At 39.4% G+C, this 26,553-nt stretch overlaps 1 protein-coding gene across 1 annotated transcript in view; it reads left to right on the forward strand.

Moving 5' to 3' along the window:
• Window positions 1-5,007: 5,007 nt before the first annotated feature.
• LOC121505994 (ubiquitin-protein ligase E3A) overlaps window positions 5,008-26,553 on the forward strand; it is a 32,831-nt gene continuing 11,285 nt past the window's right edge. The window contains exons 1-6 of the mRNA XM_041781457.1: window positions 5,008-5,294; window positions 5,926-5,970; window positions 14,529-14,836; window positions 18,616-19,868; window positions 19,952-20,096; window positions 26,266-26,471. Coding sequence (XP_041637391.1) covers window positions 5,218-5,294; window positions 5,926-5,970; window positions 14,529-14,836; window positions 18,616-19,868; window positions 19,952-20,096; window positions 26,266-26,471 — 2,034 coding nt within the window. The 5' untranslated portion in view covers window positions 5,008-5,217. The remainder of the gene's footprint in view (window positions 5,295-5,925; window positions 5,971-14,528; window positions 14,837-18,615; window positions 19,869-19,951; window positions 20,097-26,265; window positions 26,472-26,553) is intronic.

Raw genomic sequence — 26,553 nt, forward strand, 5'->3', positions numbered from 1 at the left:
TCAACTATGTTGTCATTGTATTTGTATCTGATTAGAAAGTTGAAATCCTGCTTTCAAATGTTGCACACAAGTGGCCAGTAGTGTGTTTGTAAGTAGCTTCTGGTAAAATTACTCACAATGAGGGTTGCCAATACATATTATCAGTGAAGTTTAACGCTAAGAACGCGTATTCACGCATCACTAAACGTGTAAACCAACAAAGTTTACTTTGTCCAGTCAACAAAGGGGGGTTGGTATATATAGGCTACATAATTAAGAATTTTAATATGTAGAGGTTTCCTTTCTAGTGATAAACTTGTCTTAAAGACCGAAAAAAGTCCAAAAGCTAAGATAAGGACATGACTGGTCAAAATAATAGGTGCATGGTGCATCAGAGTGAATTAGAGCTCAACAGCTGAAGAGTTTGATACAGTTTTTATTTACTATTTTGAACTGTGGTGTTGTTTTTAACCCCTCAAGTCTCAGTTAGGGAGAGTATGTTTGCAATTATCTCAGTCTGTAGGCTTTTTGAGGGCTTTCAGCCCAGTCAAATTGGAGTGCAGGCAGGGGCATAGCTAGGGATTTTGGGCCCCCAGAAAAAATATGAGAAAGGACCCCCTAACCGGCTAGCCAAGCAACGAATGTTGCGTAAGTTTTACAAGTATCTAGGCATTTTTTTTTTTACCATGGTTAAATTTACTTACATTATTTTCAGTGCTATACTTCACCAATTGAACACTGTAAGTGAGTAGCAGGGGGCCCCCAAATATTGTATTTTACTGTATTTGATGCAAATTGCATCAAATAGTTGACTGATTCATGTAGTGGCTTTTGATTCAATAATGACAATAATTATTAAGAAAAAAAACATTAAAACTTTTCATTGCGGCTCCTCGAGGGCCCCTCCCTACTGTGGGCCTGGGTAATCAGTACCTTTTCCCCCCTGTACTACGCCCCTGCCTTCAGTGCTGCTTGCCGCCCTAGTTTCAAGCCCAAGTCACCCTGATTCTGTTGTTATAAAGGTTTTTGCAAAGAAAGCTGCAAAAATCTGGGAACAATTAAAAGACAAAACTAGAGCACAAATCATGTATATCAGAGATGTTTACATGACTCACAAAGTAAAATAGCAGGGGAAAGACCATAAAGCAAGTAAAACCCCAAACCAGAATTTAGACCTAACTGGTAGGAAACAAAGTCTTTCTCAAATGCATTGTCTTCTGGGGCACCTTGTGGTTCTCCTAGTAAATGACAGGACAGAACTAATCTTGAAGACAGTTTCAGAGGGTGAAAGTCATTGAAGAACCCATTTTTGTTGTAGGAGGGAGATAATAATAATAATAATAACTTTATTTGTATAGCACCTTTAAAAACAGAGGTTTGCAAAGTGCTTTGACAATAAGCAGAAACACAATAAAACAGAGCATCATCATAACACATCATAACATGAAGACAAAACCACATCAACAGGGGAACCCATGAAAGATAAAGCCAGCAATGTAACATCATTATCATCCTAGTAGACCCATTACAGAGTCCAAAAACATGACCAGCTGAAAATACACAATGAATCCTTGATATATAAAATTCCACTGTGGAATTAAAGACAAAGAATAAAAATATAACTAAAAACCCAGAATAACCTAGACGAATCCAGGCAACGCAGGAACCCAAGAGACCTAAAAAGAGACCTAAGGACCAGAACTGAAAGAGCAATAAAATAATTTGGGGGGGGGGGGGGGGGGGTTGAATAAAAGCAATTAAAATGTGTAAAGATAATGAGTCATAATACAAAAATTAGAAAGCTAGTAGTGGTAAAATACTGTTCATGATAAAATCATAACAACAATATTAATCAGTCATAAGGACAAGGCAGCATAAAGAGGTTAAGAGAATAAAAGAGGAGGAGGGGGTAAGAGCTCTGAAAATAACTGGGAGAAGAGAGGAGATACAGTAGCAATAAGAAACAAGCAAGGTAACAATAAGAAGCAGAGGAGCAGACATAGAAGCATTAAGGTAAAATTTCAGGAAGCAGAGGGAAATTTAAAGAGAAAACTGATAGAAGGAAGGAAGATGTGGTCAAAGACTTTAAAAGACATTAGACGGCATTACATAAAAGCAAGTCTATAAAAATGAGTTTTAAGAAGTGATTTTAAAGATGTCACTGATTCTGCATGCCGTATCTCCTCGGGCAGGTCGTTCCAAAGTCGAGGCGCCCTGACAGAGAAGGCCCTGTCACCTTTAGTCTTAAGCCTTGACCTGGGAATGACCAGGAGGCCCCTGCCCGAGGATCTAAGGCTGCGGCCTGGCTCATAGGGGGTTAAAAGTTCAGTTAAATAGCTTGGAGCCGGACCCTTCGGTGCTTTTAAAGTGATAAGTAAAATCTTAAAATCAGTCAATGGATTTTCACCAATGAATGCAAATGCAACTGAGATAGAAAAATACAACAAAGTGGAAGAACTGTTGTAATTATTATCATTAGATTTTTCACATGTACTTGATTAAGTATATGGTAGTAAACATTGCAATACAATAACTAGAACCACCACCACAAAGTATAGTTCTTAATCAATCAATCAAACTTTATCTATAAAGAGCCTTAACATTAAAATCACAGTCAAAGATTCCTCCAAGCTTCCAAACTTCTTGACCTGATTTTGTCCCTGTGCTGTGTAGTCTGTAGTGTGTCCTAAAACTGGATTAAAACATTTCTAATGAGTTTGTTTTCTTAAATTTTTCTCAAAAATGGCAGGTGAGAAATTGGTCAAAAACTAATGGGGGGGTTTCGAATATTCTGGGTCAGTGGTTTTCAAAGTGTGAGGCGAGCCTCCCCTGGGGGGCGCCACAGAGCTTCAGGGGAGGCACGGAACCATAGACCAGAAAAAAGGTGATAGACTTTTAGTTACTACAGGGACTATGCTATAGAGCAGTGTTACTCAACCAAAGAGACCAAATTTTTGAGAAATACCTTTGCAAGAGCCACAACCTAAGAGGTGAAAAGTGGCAAAATGGCTTGAAGTAGCAATAAAAATAGGCTAAAGGTGGCAAAATGGTCAAAAAGCAGCAAAACATGAGCGAAAAGGGGCTAAAACGGGGAGAAAAGTTGGAAAAATGGTCAGAAAGTTGCAGAAATGGATGAGCAGTGACAAAAAAATTAGTGGAAAGTGACTTAAATGGGCAAAAAGCAGTCAAGAGTGGCAAAAATGGTCAAAAAAGTGGAAACAAGTGTTATGTGATGGCAAAGGGTAGTTTAAATGAACAAAAAGTGGCAAAAAATGGTAAAAGAAGGGCAAAAAATTGGATAAAGGTGGCACAAATTGGGAAAAACTGGCAAAAAGACGTAGCAAAAAATGAGCCAAAAAACCAGGGGAGAAAAGGGATATTTAATGATGAAAGGTAGCTTATATGGGCAAAAAGGTGAAAAGGGGCAAAATTGGGATAAAAGTGGAAAAAATGAGGAAAAAGTGGCAAAAAGAAGTCGTAAAATGGCCAAAAAAATATGAAAAAGGGGTATTTAATGGCCTTATAACTGAATGACAGGGAAAGGCAGATGTTTAAGGACATTTGCAAACCAAAATATCCAAAATATATTAATGTTAAAAATGTTTAAAGATTAGACATAAATGTTCGAAATGTTTACAGCTTTTTTTCAATTTGAATCCTTTTTGTGGGTGGGGGTCCACCAAATGAATAACTTCTTCTTAGGGGAGGCTCACTCTTCCACACTTTGAAAACCCCTGTTCTGGGTCAAGAAAGAAGAGCTGTGGCGGTTTTAGTAGTTTGGAAGAAATCATATGGGTACATGGGGCCCTATCCTGACCTTTGAACTCAAAAATCAATTGAACATTCGCGCAAAGTTTTCAGGCCTATCCATCCATTTCTGTACACATTCACACGTATGGCCAGTTTAGAGTCACCAATTAACCTAACGAGCATGTTTTAGCGGTGGGAGGAAGATGGAATACCCAGAGAGAACCCACGCATGCGTGAACATGCAAACTCCATACAGAAAGGCCCTGCCCAGGAAGCGACCAAGGGACTTTCTTGTTGGAGGCAACAGCGCTTACCGTGCCACCATGCAGCCAAGTTTTGAGATAATCCCTTAATTTTTTTTTTTTAAATATTGCATTCACAAGCAATGGAAGAACATTAGGCCCAGTGACCTTGACCTTTCATCTATGACCTTAAAAATCAGTTAATCCTTGTGTCAGAGTGGACATCTGTGCATCTGTGATTTCAAGAATCAACATCAGTATCTAGAATGTAAATAAGGTACCACTAAAGAGCATAAAAGTAGTGTTTTACAGTAAAAAAAAAATCCTCCTGGAGCCCCTTCTGGGTTCAAGACCCTCAGAAAACTACCATGTCTTCTTATAGTTCATCACAGTGAGGTAGATTTACATATTAAATCCATAAAGTAGTGGATTACTGTGAGAAAAAATGTCATTAGTAACATTAGTCTCGTAATTTAAACTTTTTATCTCAAAAGTGTGCCTTACAATCTCATAATTTTGATCAAAGATTTTATTTTTTAGTTATGATTACTTAACTTTCATAGTTTTTCCTTTTTTAAGAAATGTTGAATGTATTATGTTATGTTTGACATAAATGAAGATCAAATCCAATCAAGTGAATTAAGCTTCCAGAAATAAATGACTATACAAAGTTTTAAAACTATGTTTTTTTTGTCTCTAAAATAAATTCCCTCCATTGTTTACTCTTTAGAGTGACTGTAAAACCTGATGTATACAGGCTACTAATGTTGTTTTTTTAGTAACACCTTTTATCCAGACATGTAAACTGAATAAAATTGCTTAAAAACATTTTTCCAGACTGGCCATTATTGCCTTAAGCAAACTGGAAAAGAGCCTCATGTTTATCTACGCCTGGGACCTCCAAATTCCTAAATCCACCCCTGCTTATCGCCAAAGTGCCGAAGTTTTTGACAACTGTCCGATGGCTCCAGCTCCTCGTGATCCATTCCAGCCGGTCATGTAGCTAGAGCGCGATGCATTGTGGGAAGTCTGGGCCAATGGTGAAGTCAAGATGGCAGTGGAACTCCGGCAGAGGAGCGAGCCCGCTGCAGGAAGGCCGTGAAGGAAGTTTGGTTTAAAAAATCACCCATCTCTGCTCAGTTACACTTATAATATCGTGCTGTTCAAGTTATCATCAACCCTGGGGAGGACTTGATACGTTCACTAACAGCAACGGAATAAAAAACAACTGAGGATAAAGTCTCGTATGAATTCCGACGAGAAGGAGGACTGTGAGTGTGCGCCACCACAGGCCGAGAGCAGCCCGGCAGGAGGAACACAAAGGTGGGGAGGCGAGCAGGAAAGTGCCGGGGATGCTAGGAGAGCTAGTTAGCTGCTGCTGCTAGCTGTGAAGATGCCATCGTCTGTCTGATTTTAATAATAAACCAGGTCAAAATGGATACAGATATAATTATGATATAAGGCTAGAATCCTTTGTGAATTATAGATGTAATTTTGCACCAATTTTAGTAGAAATACGAAGGCCACTGGGTTGGAAAGCTAGTAGTTGCTGTATTAGCGTGCTAAGTCAGCGTCAGATTGTGCAGCTCTGTGACATTTCTCCTTTTCCCTTCAAAGATTTCTGGATTTTGTTTACCAACAAGAAACTTATTATATGAAATTCTTATGACCACACATTTTATAAAATAACAAAGCCTCACTGTGACCCCAATCACTGCAAAGCTGATCTGACTGCAAGGCTGCAAAAAATGTACTCAAATGTTGCTTATCTTCGCCATAATTTCATTTATACTCTACTTAAAGCATATTCAGTTTCAGCAAGTGTGCATGTTTGCAAACATGAACTAATGCAACCGACAGACAGCCATCAGTATTTGTTGTAATGCTCCTGTCAATGCAGCAGATTGTGACCTCTGCAGCATTTCTAAATGTTGTTGTGTTTTTGTCCAATCAGAGAATACGAGGAGCCTGAAATAGAAAACCCAGAAGCAAGCCGAATGTAAGTCAAACTCCTAATATTTTGATTACACATGTGTGTGTCTGTGAGCTCCTGGCCTGAAATGACAGTTGCTTGGATCATTGTTGTTATCTTCTGCTGCAGCTTGTTCTTTTGGCTTCATTGAGTGTAGTTTTATTGACATTTTCTGCTCATATTGTGGTAATAGAATATAACAACTGGGGATACATTAATACCAAGTTATTCAATTCAATTATAAGTTACTTACACGTGTGTTTACACTGATACCAGGTACAAAAACATGACAATATAATCACAGTTCTTAAGATTATTCTGAAAATTATTTTATTTTTAACAGATGCTCATCACCTCTCTTCTTGATAATTGTGCCATGCATACTTTGCTTTTGCTCTCTTCATTTAACTTGTTAGGATAACACCAAACTCCAATTTTGACTACCTTCTAAAATAATGAGAAGCTGTGAAATGATTTCAAGTACATTACTGGCAATACTTCATGACTATGAGTACTAGGGATGCACATGTGTTTTCCATTGTTATCAGCCCTTTTTTATTTGGCAGAGGAAGTCCTCTTTTGGGCATACTCTGGTTTGTTTTCATGGTCAAACACGAGAGAAGGTGTTGGCAAAGTGGGAGTCTTACAAAGAGGAATTCATGGGCCATTAGCTAAATTGATACTTTAAAAAATTGGCATCAGCCTTAATTCTCCCAATCGATGCATCTCAACAAATATTTAGGCATGGTATCAAATACGAATGATCTGTCCCAAAAAACAACTCTGAGTCAATAATACTAGATTTTTAATCTTTGATAGTATTCTATAAAAAATCCAGCTGGTTTAATACCTGTTTTGATATCACAACGACTAACATAGAAGTCCTGTGCACCTGCATTGGGTCATTTCTTGTTTTTCATGAACAAATGTTTCAGGGATACACTGATACCAATATCAGGCTCAAGAGCTCAGACTCATAAAACACTGAAGTTACTATACTCGGTCTCATTTTAAAGCATGATTTTAACCTCTTGTTATCTAAGTATATTAGGGGTGTAAAGGTACGTGTATTCAGGCCTCTCGGTATGGTACAGACGTGCACCAAGTGATTACATGCTGAACGAAGCTCATACACAGACAGAAAACCAGAGCACAACTCACTGTCACATTGTCCTGGCAACCACACAACCACAGCAAACAACAGCAACAGCCTGAATATGCCCAGATAAAAGTGTCCTGTTTAGGAACACTTTGTTTCCTGGTAAAATACAACAGTGGACAAAGACAACAACAGTAGCGCTGACATTATTCAGCAGCTGTGTCACTGACAGCACGTCATCTAGCGGACCAATCAAAGCATTTGAAAAGGCACTACACAAACAAGAACGTCACTGTAATGAGGAGGAACAACAAAAAGTCTCACCAGCCAGTTATGAATTACCTATTATAGAAGATAGCTTTTATTATAACACTGGTGCTCTGGCTCTGTGCATTAAATTAATTTTACCTTCAACTATCAGCCTCAGAGTAGGAGGAGAGGGGTCTCCATCATGTCTGCAGCTGCGTCACAGATAAAGTTATCCTCAGATTTCACACGGCTCTAACATCTTTATCTGCCTAGATGGCTGTGAAAAGTTCTCCCAAACTTTGTAGTAGGTCCCATTGGTTAAAAAAGTAATCCAGTTGAAATCGGCAGGAGAGATGCTAATTTGCATACTTAACAAGCTAACATGGTTGTATGATGATGCGTTTAAGTTGACTGGGAAATTCAAGTGTTTAAAGAATGGGAATAAAAAAGGTCAATATATCGATTTAAAAAACCTAGTAATTCTAAAATGTATTTATTTATTAATATTTTTAATCACTGAAAAACTTTTGGAAGGAGATTGCAGCATTATTAATCATTTAAATGTAATTTATTCAGCCTATTTATTTTAATACAATTTAATTTAAAAATATTTACATTTATTCGCTTCAATTACCGTACCGTGACCTAAAATCAGAGGTATGTACTGAACCGAAATTTATCTGTACCATTACACCCCTAAAGTATATAGTCAAAGTTGGCGCCTTGTCTGCAGTTGGTGATGTAGGATACATTAGGAGTCTAAAAGTTGAGTAGAATGAAAAGTAAGCAGTGATAAATTGTCAGGAGGAGGTTTAAAACAAACAGTAGGGATGGGGATCGTTGACTTTTATTGATATTGATACCCTTATCGATACTCCTTATTGATCCAAGTCCTTACTGATACCACTATTATACTTTTCTATAGTTTGGTGGAAAAACAAAATGAAGACAAATATTTACGCTACAAGTGGTCTTAGCTGAGTAGAGCTTGAGTTAAAAAGCTATGATTCAATCTGTCACATCTATTTTTTATCCCTCACTTACAAACACACTCGTTATATTCACACTGTGTTTATTGAAGTCTCTCCAAAAACAAATTTTTCCCATTTTTATGTGACATTTGAACACATAACATAAAGAATGCAGTCGTCTTTACTGAGGTTACCTGAACATATCATATTTTATGTCTTCAGCTCGTAGAATTCACTAATTAACTTCAATTTTGCCAATTCCACCACAGATTTCTACACTGGATTAATATTGTTAACTAACAGGACTTGTAACAAAGTTTTGGAGCACTTCTCAGCATTTATCTGAGCAGCTGAAGAAGAAAACTGTCCTGAAGCAGCTGAAGAGTGATGTGAGTGCCTGTTACTCCCAGCTCAGGCAGATTCAAGTGCATGCAACTCGCAGGCAGAGTCTTTTTCCCACAAGCCATCAGTTGAAGGTACAGCATTCTAGTTTAATGTGATGCACAATATTGATGTGCTATTATGTTCCCCTTTCAAGAACTGATGTATTTTTTTACACCAGTTTTATCTTAAAATGACATTATGTCATTGAGACTCGATAGCAGTATCGAAAAGCTAACAGACCAGGCTAACAGACCAAGGTTTCGATCCCCATCCGTAACAAACAGTATAACAATTTAAAGCAGTGGTTCTCAACCGTGGGGTCAGGACCCCATTTGGTGTCGCAAGACACTGAGAGGGGGTCACCAGATGCCTTCAAGAAACTAAGAATATTTTTTTAAATTACACTGTTGCCACTTTACACCAATTTTGCTAAATTTTAACCTGTTTTTATCACTTTTTCCCACTGTTTGCCAATTTTAATACATTTTTGCCACTTAAAACCCATTTTTCCGATTTCAAACCCTTTCCAACACTTTGTTCTGCCTGTTTTTGCCACTTCTAAACCAAGTCCACTTTACACTTATTGTTGCCACTGTTGACCCATTATTGCCTCTATTAACCACTTTTTACCACATTTTCCCCCCATTTTAACCATATTTCACTATTTGATTTGCTCATTTTTACCAGTTTAACCCATTTCTGCCCATGTTTCTGCTTTAGTTAACCCATTTTGCCATTTTATATTAATTTTTCATCCCATTTCACCAAATTTTCACCCATTTTTGCCAATTTAAAGTCAATTCAGTCACATTTTGTTTCCCCTTACCACAATCTATGCCCATTTTTGCCACTTTGACCTATTTTGCCACTTTTTGCTTATTTTTTTGCCAATTTTATCACATTTTTGCCACTTCTAACTAATGTCTGCTACTTTTAAAATCCAATTTCACCACCTTTTCTACCATTTTTTGCCATTATTAACCCATTTTATTTCTGTTTTTAACAAAAAAGATTTAAACCCATTTTTAAGAAGGCTATCTACCACACAAATGAATAAAAAATATACTTGCTTCTGCGGTAAGAGAGTGGTTGTTTTCAGGTTAAAGCTGTCCCCTTTATCCCCCCTTATGGGCGGCCTTGTCTGCCCAAGATTCTAGATTGTGCATGGCTGTATTCAACCACCTTCAGGTACAGTAGGGGTCCCCAGTCTCTTGCACCTTTATTTTTGGGGTCCTGGGCTGAAAAGGTTGAGAACCACTGATTTTAAAGGACTGTAATGGTATCATGAAGTACTCATATTTGTACTTGTATGTAATAGTATCAAAATCTCATGGTATGATAATACCTCGGTTACTAGTCCACAGTACAGCATTTAATGCAGTATTACAATAAAATTTCTAAACACCAGGAAGACACAATGCTTCCACACAGATTTCAAAGATTTCAAAGTTACTGGAACCTCCACAATCTCTGAAACATTGTTTCTCAGTTCTAACCCTCACCACTTGTTGCATCCGCTGTTGTTTTTTTTTGTTTTGATTTTGTTTTTGAGTTAGTAGATCCAGCCAGCGAGTGGAGTGCAAAGGATGATGGGTATCAAAGCTTTGATGGTAACTAGTTCCCACTTGTATTTTGTCTGGAAAAATGAGCTACTGGTGCATCCCTACAGGTTTTGCAGGCAAATTCCTGTACACCATGTACTGTAAATTACACTAAAACACTGGCAATCATTCTATCTTGAAACAGTTATTAGTCATTAAAGGTAACTTTTGTTTAAAATTATGGCTGCAGGTCAGATTTTGTTTAATGGTTTGGAAGTTTTTGCACTCTTTCATCGTGGTAATTTCAGTAATAGAAATGGTATTTTTTAAAACACCAAACAAAAACGGTCCAATCATTCAAAATTTCGACAACCCAAGCTCTCAAATTGGATTAAAAAGTGAAGTGTTTTGCAATCAGTCCATGCACATCAAGTATCCATGTTAACTTAGATAAAACATCACCACTGGAGAGAAAGGAGGTACAATATCCTTGTTTCCTTTTTATTCCTAAGGTAGGGCTCTATGACTGTGTGTCAGCAGAATCGCCAAGAAAAGGAATCTACCCATAAAGGCGGGCTATCATGGAAATTCACTCAGTTTGACTGGAATGCTGTTTGTGAGAGAGAGAGAGAGAGAGAGAGGAACATTTATTTGAGGAGAATATTCCTAGGGGTTCACTAATGCTGGCACAACCTGTGCGCAACGTCGGCAAGCGCTACGTAGCTCTTCACGGGGCAGTTCTGTGCAACATGATGTTGCACATTCTACTAAAAAACTGGTCCTTCCTACAAGTTATTTTACCTCATCACACCAGAGAGTTGTAGAGAAAGCCTTTAACATAATGGTCCGATATGAGGCAGACAGACAGACAGCAAGAATGGAGAGAGAGGTGAGGAGGAGACAGAGTTAGGAGGTGAACAGTGCAGCACATTTTATAAGAAAGGATCTTTCAAAGAATCAAGAGAGCTCTGTTGTACTTGCTCATATATGTCAGCAAAGCCTCAGTCAGAGTTTGCCTGCCATTTTTGGTAATCAAGAGCAAGAAATAATTGAATTTGGTTGCCCCAAGAGTTCTGTTTGTTGCTGTGAAACAGAAGCCAATATAGAGTCCATTTTATTGGAGTTGTATAAAAGTTTAAACATTTTTTTAATAGGACAACTTCGTCATGATCTTATGAACAGCAGCTTCACTAAGTTGTTATTAAGGAGCAGAAACTGTCTTGAAATCTTTAAAATTACCATTTGTTCTTATGCATACACTCCCCTCCAAAAGTGTTGGAACAGTGGGCCCAATTCCTTTATTTCTGCTGTAAACTGAGAACATCTGGGTTTGACACAAAAAAAATGAATATGAGATAAGATCAACATTTCAGCTTTTATTTCCAGGTATTTACATCTGGATCTGATACACAAATTAGGAGATAGCATTATTTGTAACGGAACACTACATTTTTAGGTGAGCCAAAGTACTGGAGCAGATAGACTTAAAATAGATTAAAGTGAATTAGACTTAACCATTTGGGTGCCAGAGTTTTTTCAAGAATATATCCAATTTTGATACCAATATTTCAAAAGGCTGTAGCTTGAAAGTGGTTAGAGATAAAGGCATACTGTAAATGAGAAAAATCTTCAGTATGACTCAAAGTTTGTGATGGGAGTAAATTCACTCGTCTAATTTGCATATTCTGACATCATCATCAGGCAACCTCCACCGCCATTGGCTGTGCATTTTCTCCCACGGCTTCTGCCATGTCTGCTCCTACCTCTGCGGTGTTTCTCATTCCCGCTACCTTGTCACTATTCGCGGTAAACAGACTACCCCTACCACGTCCCCTCCTCGGCATTCGCGGATTAGTCCCACCCTGGCCACAGTGGGGCAAAGCATAGGCTTCGGTATGTGCTGCTTGTGGACCGTCATGGCGCACCGACTTCCTGTCGCTGCTCACAGACATACTGTCAGTCTCACCCATGGTTTCACCAGACGACTGATTGTCATGTCAGAGGGTGAATATTCCTCTATTCCTCCCGGCACTATGAGTATTCTCGCTATAATTCGCTCTCTTTCTCTCTGTTAGGCTCCAGATACAACCACTACTACTGCTTCCTTGTCTCCTCGACCAGGTGTGCGTCTTTCAAATTCTCTATACTCCAACACTTTCAATAGAAACACCCACAAATGCTGCTGAGATTGAAGTTACTCATGTCCGCTATCTCCTGGTGTAAAGTAGTAACAACATTAGGCACCATATTTGCAGCTATAGCCCGTTTAATTCAGCAATGTTGTCGCAATTTTGCGACTTTGGCGCTTAAAGAGTTAATATTTAGTTGTTATAACTGCATCAAGCTGGTGACTCACTTACATCACCAAACTAGCATTCTTCTTCTGTGATGCTTTTCCAGGCTTTCACTGCAGCCTCTTTCAGTTGTTGTTTGTTTTGAGGGTTTCTCCCTTCAGTCTCCTCTTTAGCAGGTTAAATGCTCTATAGGGTTTAAGTCTGAAGATTGACTTGGCAAGTCTAAAACTTTCTACTTCTCTCCCCTGATGTACTCCTTTGTTGTTTTGTCAGTGTGTTTTGGCCATTATTGCGCTGCATGATGAAGGATTTCCCAATCAGTTGGTTGCATCTTTCTTTAAATTGGCAGACAAAAGTTTTCTGTAGACTTATGAGTTCATTTCTGCTGCCATCATGTGTTACATCATCAATTAAGATTAATGAGCTTGTCCCAGAAAAAGCCATGCAAGCCCGAACCATGACATTACCTCCACTGTGTTTCACAGTGGTTTGGGATCATGTGCACATCCTTTCTTTCTACAGACTTTAGCCTTTTCATCACTTTTGTAAAGGTTCATCGTTGTCTCTTCAATCCATAAGACTTTGTGACAGAATTTTTGAGACTGGTCTATGTACTTTTGGCAAATTCCAGACTGGCTTTCCTTTACTTCTTGCTAAATAGTAGTGAGCATGTTCTGGTGTAGCCTCTGTGTTTTTGTACATAAAGTCTTCTGTGAACAATACATGGTGATACCTTCACTCCTGTCCTCTAGAGGTTGTTGCTGATGTCAAAGTAGATGGTGATACCTTCACTCCTGTCCTCTGGAGGTTGTTGCTGATGTCATTAACAGTAGATGGTGATACCTTCACTCCTGTCCTCTGGAGGTCGTTGCTGATGTCACTAACAGTAGATGGTGATACCTTCACTCCTGTCCTCTAGAGGTCGTTGCTGATGTCTCTAACAGTAGATGGTGATACCTTCACTCCTGTCCTCTAGAGGTCGTTGCTGATGTCACAGTAGATGGTGATACCTTCACTCCTGTCCTCTGGAGGTCGTTGCTGATGTCACTAACAGTAGATGGTGATACCTTCACTCCTGTCCTCTAGAGGTCGTTGCTGATGTCACAGTAGATGGTGATACCTTCACTCCTGTCCTCTGGAGGTTGTTGCTGATGTCTCTAACAGTAGATGGTGATACCTTCACTCCTGTCCTCTGGAGGTCGTTGCTGATGTCACTAACAGTAGATGGTGATACCTTCACTCCTGTCCTCTGGAGGTCGTTGCTGATGTCACTAACAGTAGATGGTGATACCTTCACTCCTGTCCTCTAGAGGTCGTTGCTGATGTCTCTAACAGTAGATGGTGATACCTTCACTCCTGTCCTCTAGAGGTCGTTGCTGATGTCACTAACAGTAGATGGTGATACCTTCACTCCTGTCCTCTGGAGGTTGTTGCTGATGTTACTAACAGTAGATGGTGATACCTTCACTCCTGTCCTCTGGAGGTCGTTGCTGTTGTTGCTAACAGTAGATGGTGATACCTTCACTCCTGCCCTCTGGAGGTTGTTGCTGATATCACTAACAGTTGTTTTATGGTTTTTCTTCACAGCTCTTACAATGTTTGTGTCATCAACTGATGTTGTTTTCCTTGGTTTACCCATCTAACATCTTTCACTGAGTACACCAATGGTTTCTTTCTTCTTCAGGACTGAAAGCTGAAATGTTGATCTCTTGTCTCATATTCATCTTTAGACATCAAACCCAAATGTTCAGCCTACAGCAAAAAACAAGGAATCGGCCTCACTGTTCCAATACTTTGGAGTATTCTTTGTAAATGTGGGCTTTTGTTTCATATAAATGGCTCTTTAAATACCCTGAAGATCATCCCTGCAGTCAAACAACTGTCTTCAGTCTTCCTGTGAATCAGCCAGTGGATCATTCCTGAGTTGTAAATGTAGTAATCAATCTCATCCCTACTACTAATCCCATTGTACACCAGCTGCTGTGAATGAAGATTTAATGGGATTCTAGCGTACTTCTAACTTGTCACGCCTTCCTTCTTAACACAGGAAGCGAGCAGCTGCCAAACATCTAATAGAGCGTTACTACCACCAGTTAACGGAGGGCTGTGGGAACGAGTCATGCTCCAACTCCTGGTGTGCCTCGTCAGTCGGCTTCAACCGCATGGATAACAATGCGGCAGCTGTCAAAGCCCTGGAGCTCTACAAGGTGAACGCAAAGCTATGTGACCCCCACCCTTCCAAGAAAGGCACCGCCTCAACGTACCTGGAGAGCAGCGGTGCTCACAGTAACTCCGCCTGCAGCAACAGGAAGATGAACCACAAAGACATCAACTCTGTACGGGACAATTTTAAAGGTGAGACGGCACGTTGTGATTTTACATTCATATACAGTCATGGATTGATTTTCAGCATCTCTTCTTGCATCGTAGCTGCAATCAAAACTATGATTAATTTCAACAGATATAAAGGGTTATGGTTCAAACATAGTCATAATCAACAGTTGCATGATACAGGTGCATCTCAAAAAATTAGATTAACATGAAAAAGTTAGTTTTATTGCCATGATTCACTTCAAAAAGTTCAGTGTTATAAATTTTAGATTCATCTAATACAAAGTGAAATATTCCAAGACTTTTTATGTTTTAATTTGATGATTATGACTCACAGCCCACAAAACTAAAATTCCACTATCTCAAAATGTTAGAATATTATGGAAAAGTCTGATTTGCAAAGTTTTCCTGAGCCTTTACTGTCATTATGGTTCAGTCCACACAACCACTATCATAGGGAAGACTGCTGACTTCGACAGATGTTCAAAAGGCAATCAATTGAACCTTCCACCAGGAGGGTAAGCCACAGAAGGTCACTGCTGAAAGGTCAGGCTGTTCTCAAAGGCTGTATCAAAGCAGATTCATGGAAAGTTGACTGGAAGAGAGCATAAGAAAAGCTGTGATAAGAAAAGGAGCATGATTAGCAGCCTTTAGAGCAGTGGTTCCAAGCCTTTTTTCCTTAAGGCTCCCCCTTCCCACATCTAAGAAAGCTAAGCCCCCACGCGAAAAAAGTACTCTTCATTTGTAATAGTTTTCATTGATAAAATCCCAAAATAACAGACCTATATGGACTTGTTCTTGAATAAAGATCCATGTCCAAACTATCCATTAATCCGACTGTGTATAAGGGGCACTGTAGCAAACAAAAATGCTAATTTCAAAAAAAGAAACTAAACATTTTTGAGTTAAAAATGTTAATTTTTGAGAAAAAAGGACATTTTTATGACTTTAAAAGTGACTTTAAATGTGCCTGAACCTTGGATTAGAATTTTTTAGATTATAAAGCCCAAAAGTAAAATCTGACCACTTTTTTAAATTTGGTTTCTCTTAAATTTTTGACTTTGCACTGTTGTGAAATTGTGATTTCAAAAAATTGAAATTTGAGTTTCTAATGTCAAAATATAAGACTTCATAAACTCTGAAATCTGTTTTTTTCCCTTGTAAGATCCTGATTTAAAAAAAAAAAAGAAATTGGATTTTTTTCCACCCAAGTTTTGATCTTTTTGATCAGCGATCAACAGACTCTCCTTATATTTTAATCTTTCAGGTTGGTCTTCATATGCCATTGTACATTGTATGTATAGTCATGATTTTGTTTTTAAATATGAACATCTTATTATGACAACGCCATAGCACTCCCTAGGGGTCTCTGGACTCCAGGTTTGGAACCAAAGCATATTCAAGGGGTCTGAGTCAGTGTATCAAGAGCCACCACACAGACAGATCCAGGAAATGGGCTACAAGTATGCTGTTCCTAGTCCGGATCCACTCCTAAACCACGGACGTCATCTGAGGAGATAAAGATCTGGACTGTTGCTGAATTTCATTTCTAAATCAAGATCCCAGAGTCCCAGAAACTGGTTGCTGACCATGGTGTCACTGTGTTTGATTGGCCAGCCAACTGGTCTGACCTGAACCCTATAGAGAATCTCTGGGGAAACATCAAGAGGAAGATGGGCTTCATAACCACAGAAGTGTCACAGACTGATCGCTCCATGCCACATCACATAGATGCAATAATTTGTGGCAAAGTAGCTTCAACTGAGTGGATCAGTTAGCATAATTTTCCAGAAGGTCAACAGTTCTGTGTTATAAATCCTTTTTGACTGATATTGTAATATTTTGAGATAGTGGATTTTTGTTAGCTGTATGCAGTAACCATCAACATTAAAACAAAAAGTCTTAAAATGTTTCACTTTGTAGTAATCTAGAATATATGGCAGTTTCACTACTTGAAACAGGAAAAAACTTTTCCATGATTTATTTTTTGAGATGCCGCTGTATTTATAAGCTCCAATGCCAACAAAATACACTTCCATTAAGTCGTCATTGTTTCCTGTACATAAACAAGCAGGAAACAGGGCAGGACTGGAAACTGGCATTAAAACTAGCATAGAGATCACACTGCAGACTAGTGTTTAGTCACTTGAATGCATGACTATGTAGTGCTCACAGTGTAGGCTCGTACAGTGTAGCTCATAGATTCAGTGCAGAAGTATAAATCAGTTTTAACTCAGCTCATTTATCTGAGCTTAGGTTGGTTTTTAATTACAAGTCCTTCAGTTTTCATCATTTCAACAGCTGAATTAAGTTTATTTTAGTTGTTTTAAGTTGATTTTTCCCCTTTTCTTCTATGACAACCTGATAGTCAATGCACCAAAATTTTCTTCAGTTTTCTTCATAGCTTTGGAATGACAATAGTGCACTGTGCACTGTGTTATAATGTGTAGGGACATTATAATGCAGTGATATTTATTTATTTACCCTGCCTATAAGCAGAATTTCTACAGCTGTAGCTTTACACAAGCACCCTCTGTTCATAAATAAATGTGACAGCTTTATTTATAGACCGGTAAAATTATAAAATTAGCAAATTAAAGGTCACATATTTTTCCACTTTTAAGACAAGTTTATATTGGTCTCAGAAGTCCCTCAAAACATGTCTGTGATGTTAGTTGTTGAAAAAACATTCCAGTATTGGAGTTTTGCATGTCTAAAAACCTCTCTGTTTCAGCCCTGCTCAGAAAAAGTTGTTTCTGTGTCTGTGGTTTTAAATGTAATTGAGCTGTCTGACTCCGCTCCTGACCACCCATCTCAGAAAACTGCTGAGGCTTAATGGATGTAGCTGCCAACTGCCAGAGTAGGGCAAAACTTTCCCTCATGCGGGGAGAGCAAACCGAAACTGGGGGCGGGGCTAACCCCCCACATGACATCATAAGGGGAAAATCTGAGAAAAGCTTGTTTCAGCACACATTTTCTAAAAGGTGGAGAAGGGAAGGGGGACTTCTGATTCTTGGGGGGGGGGTTGTGGACAGGCCAGGGGCACATATTTTTTCTAGAAAAGGCTGAAAAAGTGTATTTTGCATAATATGTGATGTGACCTTTAAAACTCAACCCAGACACAGCATCCTGCAGTGTAGGAAGTTACCTTATTTGATTTTTGATATGGAGAGTTGGAAAGGCTTGTTAATAACTAAAGAAAACACCATAAGATCAGAATTATATCACCTTTAACTATTACATTAACAGGATAAGATCTGCCTTTGCCACAATCTCTCCTCTGCTGACCATAGTGTGACTGATCACTCACCCGTTTGACTCCCATTTCTGTTTAGGGTGTGGCCTCTTTAAGTCATCAGAAAGTTTGCAAACTTTCTGCAGATCGTGTAAATAAACATTTTAAACCACAAAAGACTTCCATGTGGGCCAGTCTGAGTTTTTTTTTTCAAAGATTAAACATCAAGTTTCATTTTCAGTTTCAGCCATGAATCCCCTCTCAGAAGGGAAGGGCTGAATCAGCATAGAGTGCAATTAGAAACAGGTGGTTTCTGAGCTTATAAGATTGTTTCTATGTTTTGTGTATTCATGATCTGAGATCGACCTATCGGACGCGCCTAATCTGAATATCAGTGATCCTCAAAATGTGTTACACCCATTATTGCTGCTTTGCTGTGTGATGTGCTTCTTAATCTAGCCATAATAATAATCATCCTTGATGTGTGACCTCTATTGTATCAGCTTGTTCTTGAATTGTCAGTTTGGTTACAAAACCTTTATCAGTGTAATGTTTTGTTGTGTTTCAGATGTAAATTTCCTGACAGAGGAGAAGGTGTACGAGATTTTGGACATCTGTGGGGAGAAAGAAGACTACTCTCCTCTGATCAGAGTCATTGGTCGGGTGTTCTCCAGTGCTGAGGGCCTTGTTCAGAGCTTCAGGAGGTCCAAACCTCACACCAAGGAGGAGCTCAAGTCTCTTCAGGGTAAAGATGAGGACAAAGACGAGGATGAGAAAGAAGCCGCCGCCTGCTCAGCCACAGCGATGGAGGAAGACTCTCCCGCCTCCTCTTCGTCGTCACGGCTCGGCGAGGGCTCCTCCGGGGAAAACGATGTCCAAAAGCTGGCCCCCGACGAGGTGTCGGTGGACATCGAAGCTGTGCGGCGGGTCTATGAGCGCCTGCTGTCCAATGAGAAGATAGAAGCGGCCTTCCTGAATGCTCTGGTCTACCTCTCGCCAAATGTAGAGTGCGACCTGACGTACCACAACGTGTATTCACGAGACCCGAACTACCTGAACCTGTTCGTCATAGTGATGGAGAACAACAACCTGCACAGCCCCGAGTACCTGGAGATCGCTCTGCCACAGTTCTGCAAGGCCATGAGCAAACTCCCGCTGGCTGCTCAGGCTAAGCTAGCGCGCCTGTGGTCACACTACGGGGCCGAGCAGATCCGGCGGATGGTGGAGACGTTCCAGCAGCTCATCACATACAAGGTTATCAGCAATGAGTTCAACAGCCGCAACTTGGTCAATGACGACGACGCTGTGGTGGCGGCCACAAAGTGCTTGAAGATCGTCTACTATGCAAATGTGCTGGGCGGCGACTTGGACGTCGAGCACAACGAGGAAGAGGATGAGGAGCCCATTCCTGAGTCCAGTGAGCTCACGCTGCAGGAGCTGCTGGGCGAGGAGCGACGGAACAAGAAGGGTCCGCGAGTCGACCCGCTGGAGACAGAATTAGGGATCCGCACCAACGACTGCCGGCGGCCGCTCATTCCCTTCGAGGAGTTTGTTAACGAGCCTCTGAACGAGGTGCTGGAGATGGACAAGGACTACACTTTCTTTAAGGTGGAGACGGAGAACAAGTTTTCTTTTATGACTTGCCCCTTTATCCTCAACGCCGTCACAAAGAACCTGGGTCTGTACTACGACAACCGCATACGCATGTACAGCGAGCGGCGAATCACCGTGCTCTACAGCCTGGTGCAGGGGCAGCAGCTAAATCCCTACCTGAGGCTCAAAGTTCGGCGAGACCACATCATCGATGACGCCTTGGTCCGGGTAGGCCTTCATATACTGTTCAGCACCTTTTTAACATATATTTGCTATTTAGTTCGACTGATTGAATGTGTTTGTGTCTTCAGCTGGAGATGATAGCGATGGAGAATCCTGCAGACTTGAAGAAGCAGCTGTACGTGGAGTTTGAAGGAGAACAAGGTGTAGATGAAGGAGGCGTTTCCAAAGAGTTCTTTCAGCTGGTTGTGGAGGAGATCTTCAACCCAGATATCGGTAATAAAACACAATGAGTAGACGTATGAGGAAGAAACACTTTTGGCTGCTACTGGTCAGATTTTATGACAACAGCTACTAAAGCAAAGGTCTTTCTACTGTACTTTGGTACTTTTATTATCCTGACTGAATTACTTTCCTACTATCAAGCCTTTTTAGATCCCCTTTCAGTACCCTTGGAAGAGTTTCTACACACAAATCGGGTTTCCTGACATTTATGTGGATCTGATTTTATGTACATGAAGGCTCACATCAGCCTGGTTCATCAGTGATGGATGTGAAACTGAATTAATGTCGAAGTTTTGTTAAAACAAAGCTAGATCGGTTGATTCTCTGTATTGCAATGATACCTTTACTTCTTTTTACTACAGTTAACGAGTGAGAAGATCACTAAATCTATTTGCAGAACTTCAGGCTGCAGCCCATCATTAAAACAAGATTGATAAACTCAGGATTTCTGACTTAATCTCGTTTTATTTTAACACCAGATAAATCTTAAGTTGATTTTATAATGGGACAAATTGACAAGTTACAGATCACAACTTTTATATTGTGTTTTACATTATAATGTTAAAGAGTCGGATACATTCACTTTAGTAAGTTCTCACGCAAATAACATTAGTATTTAATCAAATAGAAATGATGTAAATATACAAAGGCAACTTTATGTAATTTGTGATAAATAATGGTGGACTTGACTCTTTTTTTTGTCTTTCTCCTATAAAATCAGCCATATTAATCAGAGATCACAGGACTATTTGCACAGCTGTAAACATAATCAAGTGTCATAAGATGACTTGTCACCTTAGACATTATTTTACTGTATGTTTGATTTGCTGAAATTTAAGGTCTTAAATGTCATTTCAGGTCAGATGAAGATATAGGGAGCTGAGCTTCAATTGTATCCTTAAACTGAATGCCTTTTGTATCTACTGTATCAGCCCAGCTTTATTTTGCGTTTTTCGTTACAACTCCAAAGGATGATCTGTACAGACCAAGGTTAACATAGTCAAGTCATAGCTAAACTTTAACTCTGCCGTCTCAACAGGTGAGATTTATGTGCTGCCGTTGGGGCAGACATTTCCAAAAGCTATCCCTCTTTCATATTAAGTCCACTTGACTTACTTTCTAAGGGGGAGAACTTTAACGGTGATCGGTGAAACACATCAAGCTACCTAGAGAGCACCTATTGCTAACATAACTCTTGATAAAGGTAAAAAGGTCACTGCGGGTTGCACAGGATTAAAGACGCTGAGCCTTAGTATGGCGGAACAGGCTATGATAGCAAGCAGAGATGCTCAGTGAACCGATCTGCAATGCTAAAACCAGTCCATAGACCAATTCATGCTACATTTTTACCGATCCTGGCCTCCATGGACCGATACACTCGGAACTTTGATGTTAAAGGGGTATTTGGGGATTTTTGAAGTTGGATTGTATGAGGTGCTTGGCTGTAGTAGTGGCATTAGCCTCCAGTGATTTCTGTGAAAGTTGATCCTGTGGTCATTACGAGCTCAGAGAGATCCGCAGCATAATTGCTGTAAATGGGGACGTTTTATCCACGTAGTTTAACGAGTTTACGAAAAAATGGGCCAAGAAAATATGTTGGCTTGCCTGTACACTGTCGAAAACGTACAAAGCATTTCATTTCTCCCCCCAAAAAACCCCTCTTTGTCAGGCACCAATTTCGATGCAGCTTTTGGCATTTTTTCACCTCTGCAGCGCACTGATCCTCTGATCAGCTGTGTGGGTCTGCGGGCTTCTACAGGGATAATAACACCACACCAAGCTAAAACAAAGATAATATGAGCGATTTCGACTCCAGTGATGTAGTACACGGAAGAAGAACTTACACAGATGACAGTTATCGTCCCCACAATAATCCGGTAATATCCCTTTAAGATCGGTTAACCCAGGGGTCAGGAACCTTTTATGTTTTATCACTCTGATAACTTTCCACTTAGTTGTTATTTTACTTTACTTACCATTTTAATCATAATTTTCATTTTGATGCTTTTATGGATTTAGAACTACAATAGAAACAACTGTGTACATATTTTTAATCTCTAACTGCTATTATCAGCCAGTGATTATTTATTTTTATCCTTAATGATACATTATCATTACTTCCTTATTCATCAAAACACACTCCTTACACCTGCTCTCAGACAGAGTTAATACAGGATATTGTAGTAGCCTACTGTTCACCTACAGATGAAACCTTCTCCACTTCATCTCCTCTCTCTGTGCAGCTGTCTGTCTGCCTACGTCACTTACAGGTGTGCAGTAGGAAAGACGCGTTTATGCCTGATCAATAAACAACAGCATCCATGATCACTGGGTCACAGACTTCATCAACAATACAGTCAGAAGGACAAACCAGAGCAATCACGACCCACGATAATCACTCCAAATATCCATGAGAGTAGTATCAGCTGTTCGCAGCTTTTCTCCCTCTCTGTGAGTGACACACGTCAGCACCGTGGACAGCGCCACATTAACACAAGTGACATTTCCAGCTCAAACATCAACAATCTGATCTTTTACAACACAAATGCACACTCGTACACAACCTTGCATTTATTGAACAGCAGTGATATTTAAATAATCATCAAATGTATCAATCTTCTGACTGATAAAATTGACTTCACAGCAGCAGAGTAAAAAATAACAATAAAACATGAGCTTACCTGTTTATTTTGCTCAAACAGCCCCCTATTGATCCCTTGGCCTCCTTTCTCTCTTTCTTTTCCTGACTGATGCTGTTAAGTATAAACTTGTCTTAGTTTTTCACGCTGTTATTAATGTAATCAATGTTCACATTCTCCGCTGACACTACTTTAGTCCTCTTAAGGTCAGATGGATGCACCGGCTTAGTATGAAACCTATCAAAGTTGGTTGTCGTTTTCACATACCAACCTTCCCTCTTGCTGTGCTAAAAGAGATTTCAGAAATTCAAAACGTAACTTGCGCGATGAGCAAAAGTCCTGCTTCAGATGTCATGTGTGACAAGACCTTTGTTCCTAAGACAGGAAATCGCCAGTATGCGCTGTGCCATAGAGGCACGATATGACGCATATTAAGTTGATAAAATAGGCCTATTTTTAAAAATAAAGTTATAAGTGAATGAAGAGCTACACTTTATTGGATAAAATATACAAAACTATCTCTATGTAGCATTACAAAAAAATATTAGTCTAATGTAAAAGACAGTTCCTTTATTTCAAATTTGGCACAGCTGCAGAGAGCCACTTGGGAGGGGCAAAAGAGCTGCATGCGGCTCCGGAGCCACAGATTCCCGACCCCCAGGTTAACTGATCCATATCAGTTTATCTTTCCACCACTAGCAGAGACTCATGCTGCCTGTGGCGTCACATGCATAGCCTCGACAGTTCACTCACGAAGTGAGGGTACGGTTGTCTGGGAACCATACCAAACTGGACTCTGTCAAACTGGACCACCTGTTGGAAATGTGACTTAATAGGCCTCAAATCGTCTTGCATCAGCCAGGGTTCTCAAACTCTTTCTGTAGGCAGACGAATATACTTTGAAGCCTCTCTACCCTCTACTGTATACATCCCCACATAAGCATACAGTGTATCAGTACACAAAGAGAAACTCATCTCACACAGGTAGGATGTGGCAAAGGAAAGGTTGATGCTCCCTCTTTGAAATCCTCTGTTAAGCCAAGAGCTAGATCTGACTAGTCAGTTTTTTGTCTTTTTGTTAGTGGTCGTGATGTCTGGCGTAGATTCATTGTTAAGCTGTAAATTTACCTGAAAGGCTTCCTGCCGTGCAAAACGGCATGTACTGTTTTTTTATTCAGCCTTGCTGAGCTCCTTACTTTTATCACTACAGGTCCCACTTTGGAAATCACTGGTCTAGCGTGTAGCCAGCCTTACCCAAAAAAAGATTCCCTGTCTCATCCTCACAGTCAGGTCTATAGATTATTAATTTAACACTGGTATCAGATCAATACTCTGACAGTTAACCAAAGCCCAGGGATCAGGATCAGTATTGGGATTTAAGATGTATTGGGGTCTCACTACTGAAATCATCATGATAGCTCAAGCAAACACGGTTGATACAGGATGGCTCAGCTGTCTTTAAGGTTTTCAGCTTGTTTGAGGGATTTAATTCAGTGGGTCTTCAAGAGGTTGGATTAAAATGTTAATGTGTAGGAGCACTTACAGAAATGTGCCACCTGCTCCTGTCACATATGTTTGGTTTTAAAATTGTTTTAAACATGTTATTAAAAAAGTTTTGGTTCAGATAGACTTTATCACACTGGTGTTGAAGAAAGATTTGCAGAGGAGCCGTTTCCTATAAAGCAGATCCCTACATAAAGCCATTATTAATGCATTGCATACATAGCTTATATAACTGACGCTGCAGAGACTCTGCAGGATGGTTTTATTTCCTCATTTTCACTCTTGAACGGTATAAAAATGTTTCAACAACCAGCTTATTTTCTGAGACGTGGGGGCAGCCAGGACACTTTTTTCAATTCAGCAGAAAGTGTGGCTCTGAAGGCCGGTTTACTTAAAAGCCTCTTTACTGAGAACTGAAAATGAAGCTGATTTCCTCTGAACAGAGCAGGATAATTATTCCATCGCTCCGTGTACGAGTGACACAGCTCTATTTAATACAGTCTGTCATTATGCTAACCTTGAACCGTGAATGTACTTTCACTTTCACTGAGACAGGATTGTGGGAAGTTGTTCATGTGCTCATGGTTATTAAGGCATGAGGAAACCATTTTTATGATTTTATGATTTTTTACGTTTTGTTTTGTTATTCAACAGTAAAATGAAGAAAGAACATAGAGCCATTCAGGGTGCTTAAGGCTGCATTTACATCAGGTTATAAATATCTAATATATGAGCACTAAAAACCACACAAGTGTCAACAAGCAGAGAGCGAAATATTGTTTATTTTGTTAGGACCCCTTCGAAAAATGAACATTTTAAGGGGCTATCCTTCAATAAACTCAAATTCAAATATCATTTTTTTCATTTAACAGATATAAACCTAATTCATTTAGGCCGATAAAATCCTTGATACTGATATGTTAAAGTACTTAAGACCTAAAATTTCAGATCCTAAAAGACACTTAAAATTTAAGGATGAACAACTTCACATATGAATTCATACTAACAGCTGTTATTTACTGCAAGTATACGCCAATGATTACAGCTGCCATTGGCAAATATTATCAGAAATATTCACAGCAGATATTGGTGAATATTTACAGCAGATATTGGCTGATATGCACAGCTGATGTTGGTGGCTATTTACAGCAAAAATTGGCAGATTTTACAGCTGATATGGCTGATATTTACAGCAGATATTGGCAAATATTTACTGCTGATATTGGCTGATATTTTAATGCAAAAATTGATAAAATTTACAACTTATATTGTCTGATATTTACAGCAGATATTGGCGAATATTTACAGCAGATTTTGGCCAATATTTACAGCTGATATGGGCCAGTATTTACTGCTGATATTGGCTGATATTTACTGTAAAATTGGTGGAGTTTACAACTTATATTGTCTGAAATTTACAGCTTATATTGTCTAATATTTACAGCAGATATTGGCAGATATTTTTTAAATGCTCATATAAGCAGAAATTTAGAGCCAATAAAAGCCAAAATTTGCATATTACACAAGATGATAATTTTAGCAGCTATAGGCTTATAATTTGTACAGCTGATACTGGCCAATAAATAATGCAGATATCAAATGAAATTTAAAGCAGATACATATGGATATTTATCCATATATAGGATGATAACAGCAGAAGGTATTGGTTTATGATTCCAACAGATACAGGCTGATCTCTAAAGATGAAATTGGCTAATATTTACACCTGAAAAAAATATAGTTACAGCTGATTTAGGCCAAAATTTAAAGGTAATATAGGCTTTTGCAAAGAGCAGGGCAGTTGGGCTTCATAATGATATTTCCTATGTGTTATATCTTCTAGCAGTGTAAGATTGGGATATACTGTAGTTAATGTGCTTCCCCTAGCTTTAATTATTTATATTCTGTTTTGTTGTTTTTTGATATTTTATTTGATTGAATGTCAATAAAACATCCTTCAGCGCCAGAATGTCTGTAGAAAACCTTTGAAAATACAAGCATTTCATGTTCTCTTTCAGGGATGTTCACATACGACGAACGAACAAAACTGTTCTGGTTCAACCCGTCATCGTTTGAAAACGAGGGCCAGTACACTCTCATCGGCATCGTTCTCGGTCTGGCGATCTACAACAACTGTATCCTGGACGTCCACTTCCCCATGGTCGTGTACAGGAAGCTCATGGGCAAGAAAGGAACCTTCAGGGACCTGGCTGACGCTAACCCGGTGAGAAATGCCTCCAAAATCATTTGGACGCTCTTTATCCTGAGGGGGTTTGTCGCTATGTAACAAGTAATGATTGTATCAT

The sequence above is a fragment of the Cheilinus undulatus genome, linkage group 24, assembly GCF_018320785.1.
Source record: "Cheilinus undulatus linkage group 24, ASM1832078v1, whole genome shotgun sequence".
In the NCBI taxonomy this organism is placed as follows: Eukaryota; Metazoa; Chordata; class Actinopteri; order Labriformes; family Labridae; genus Cheilinus; species Cheilinus undulatus.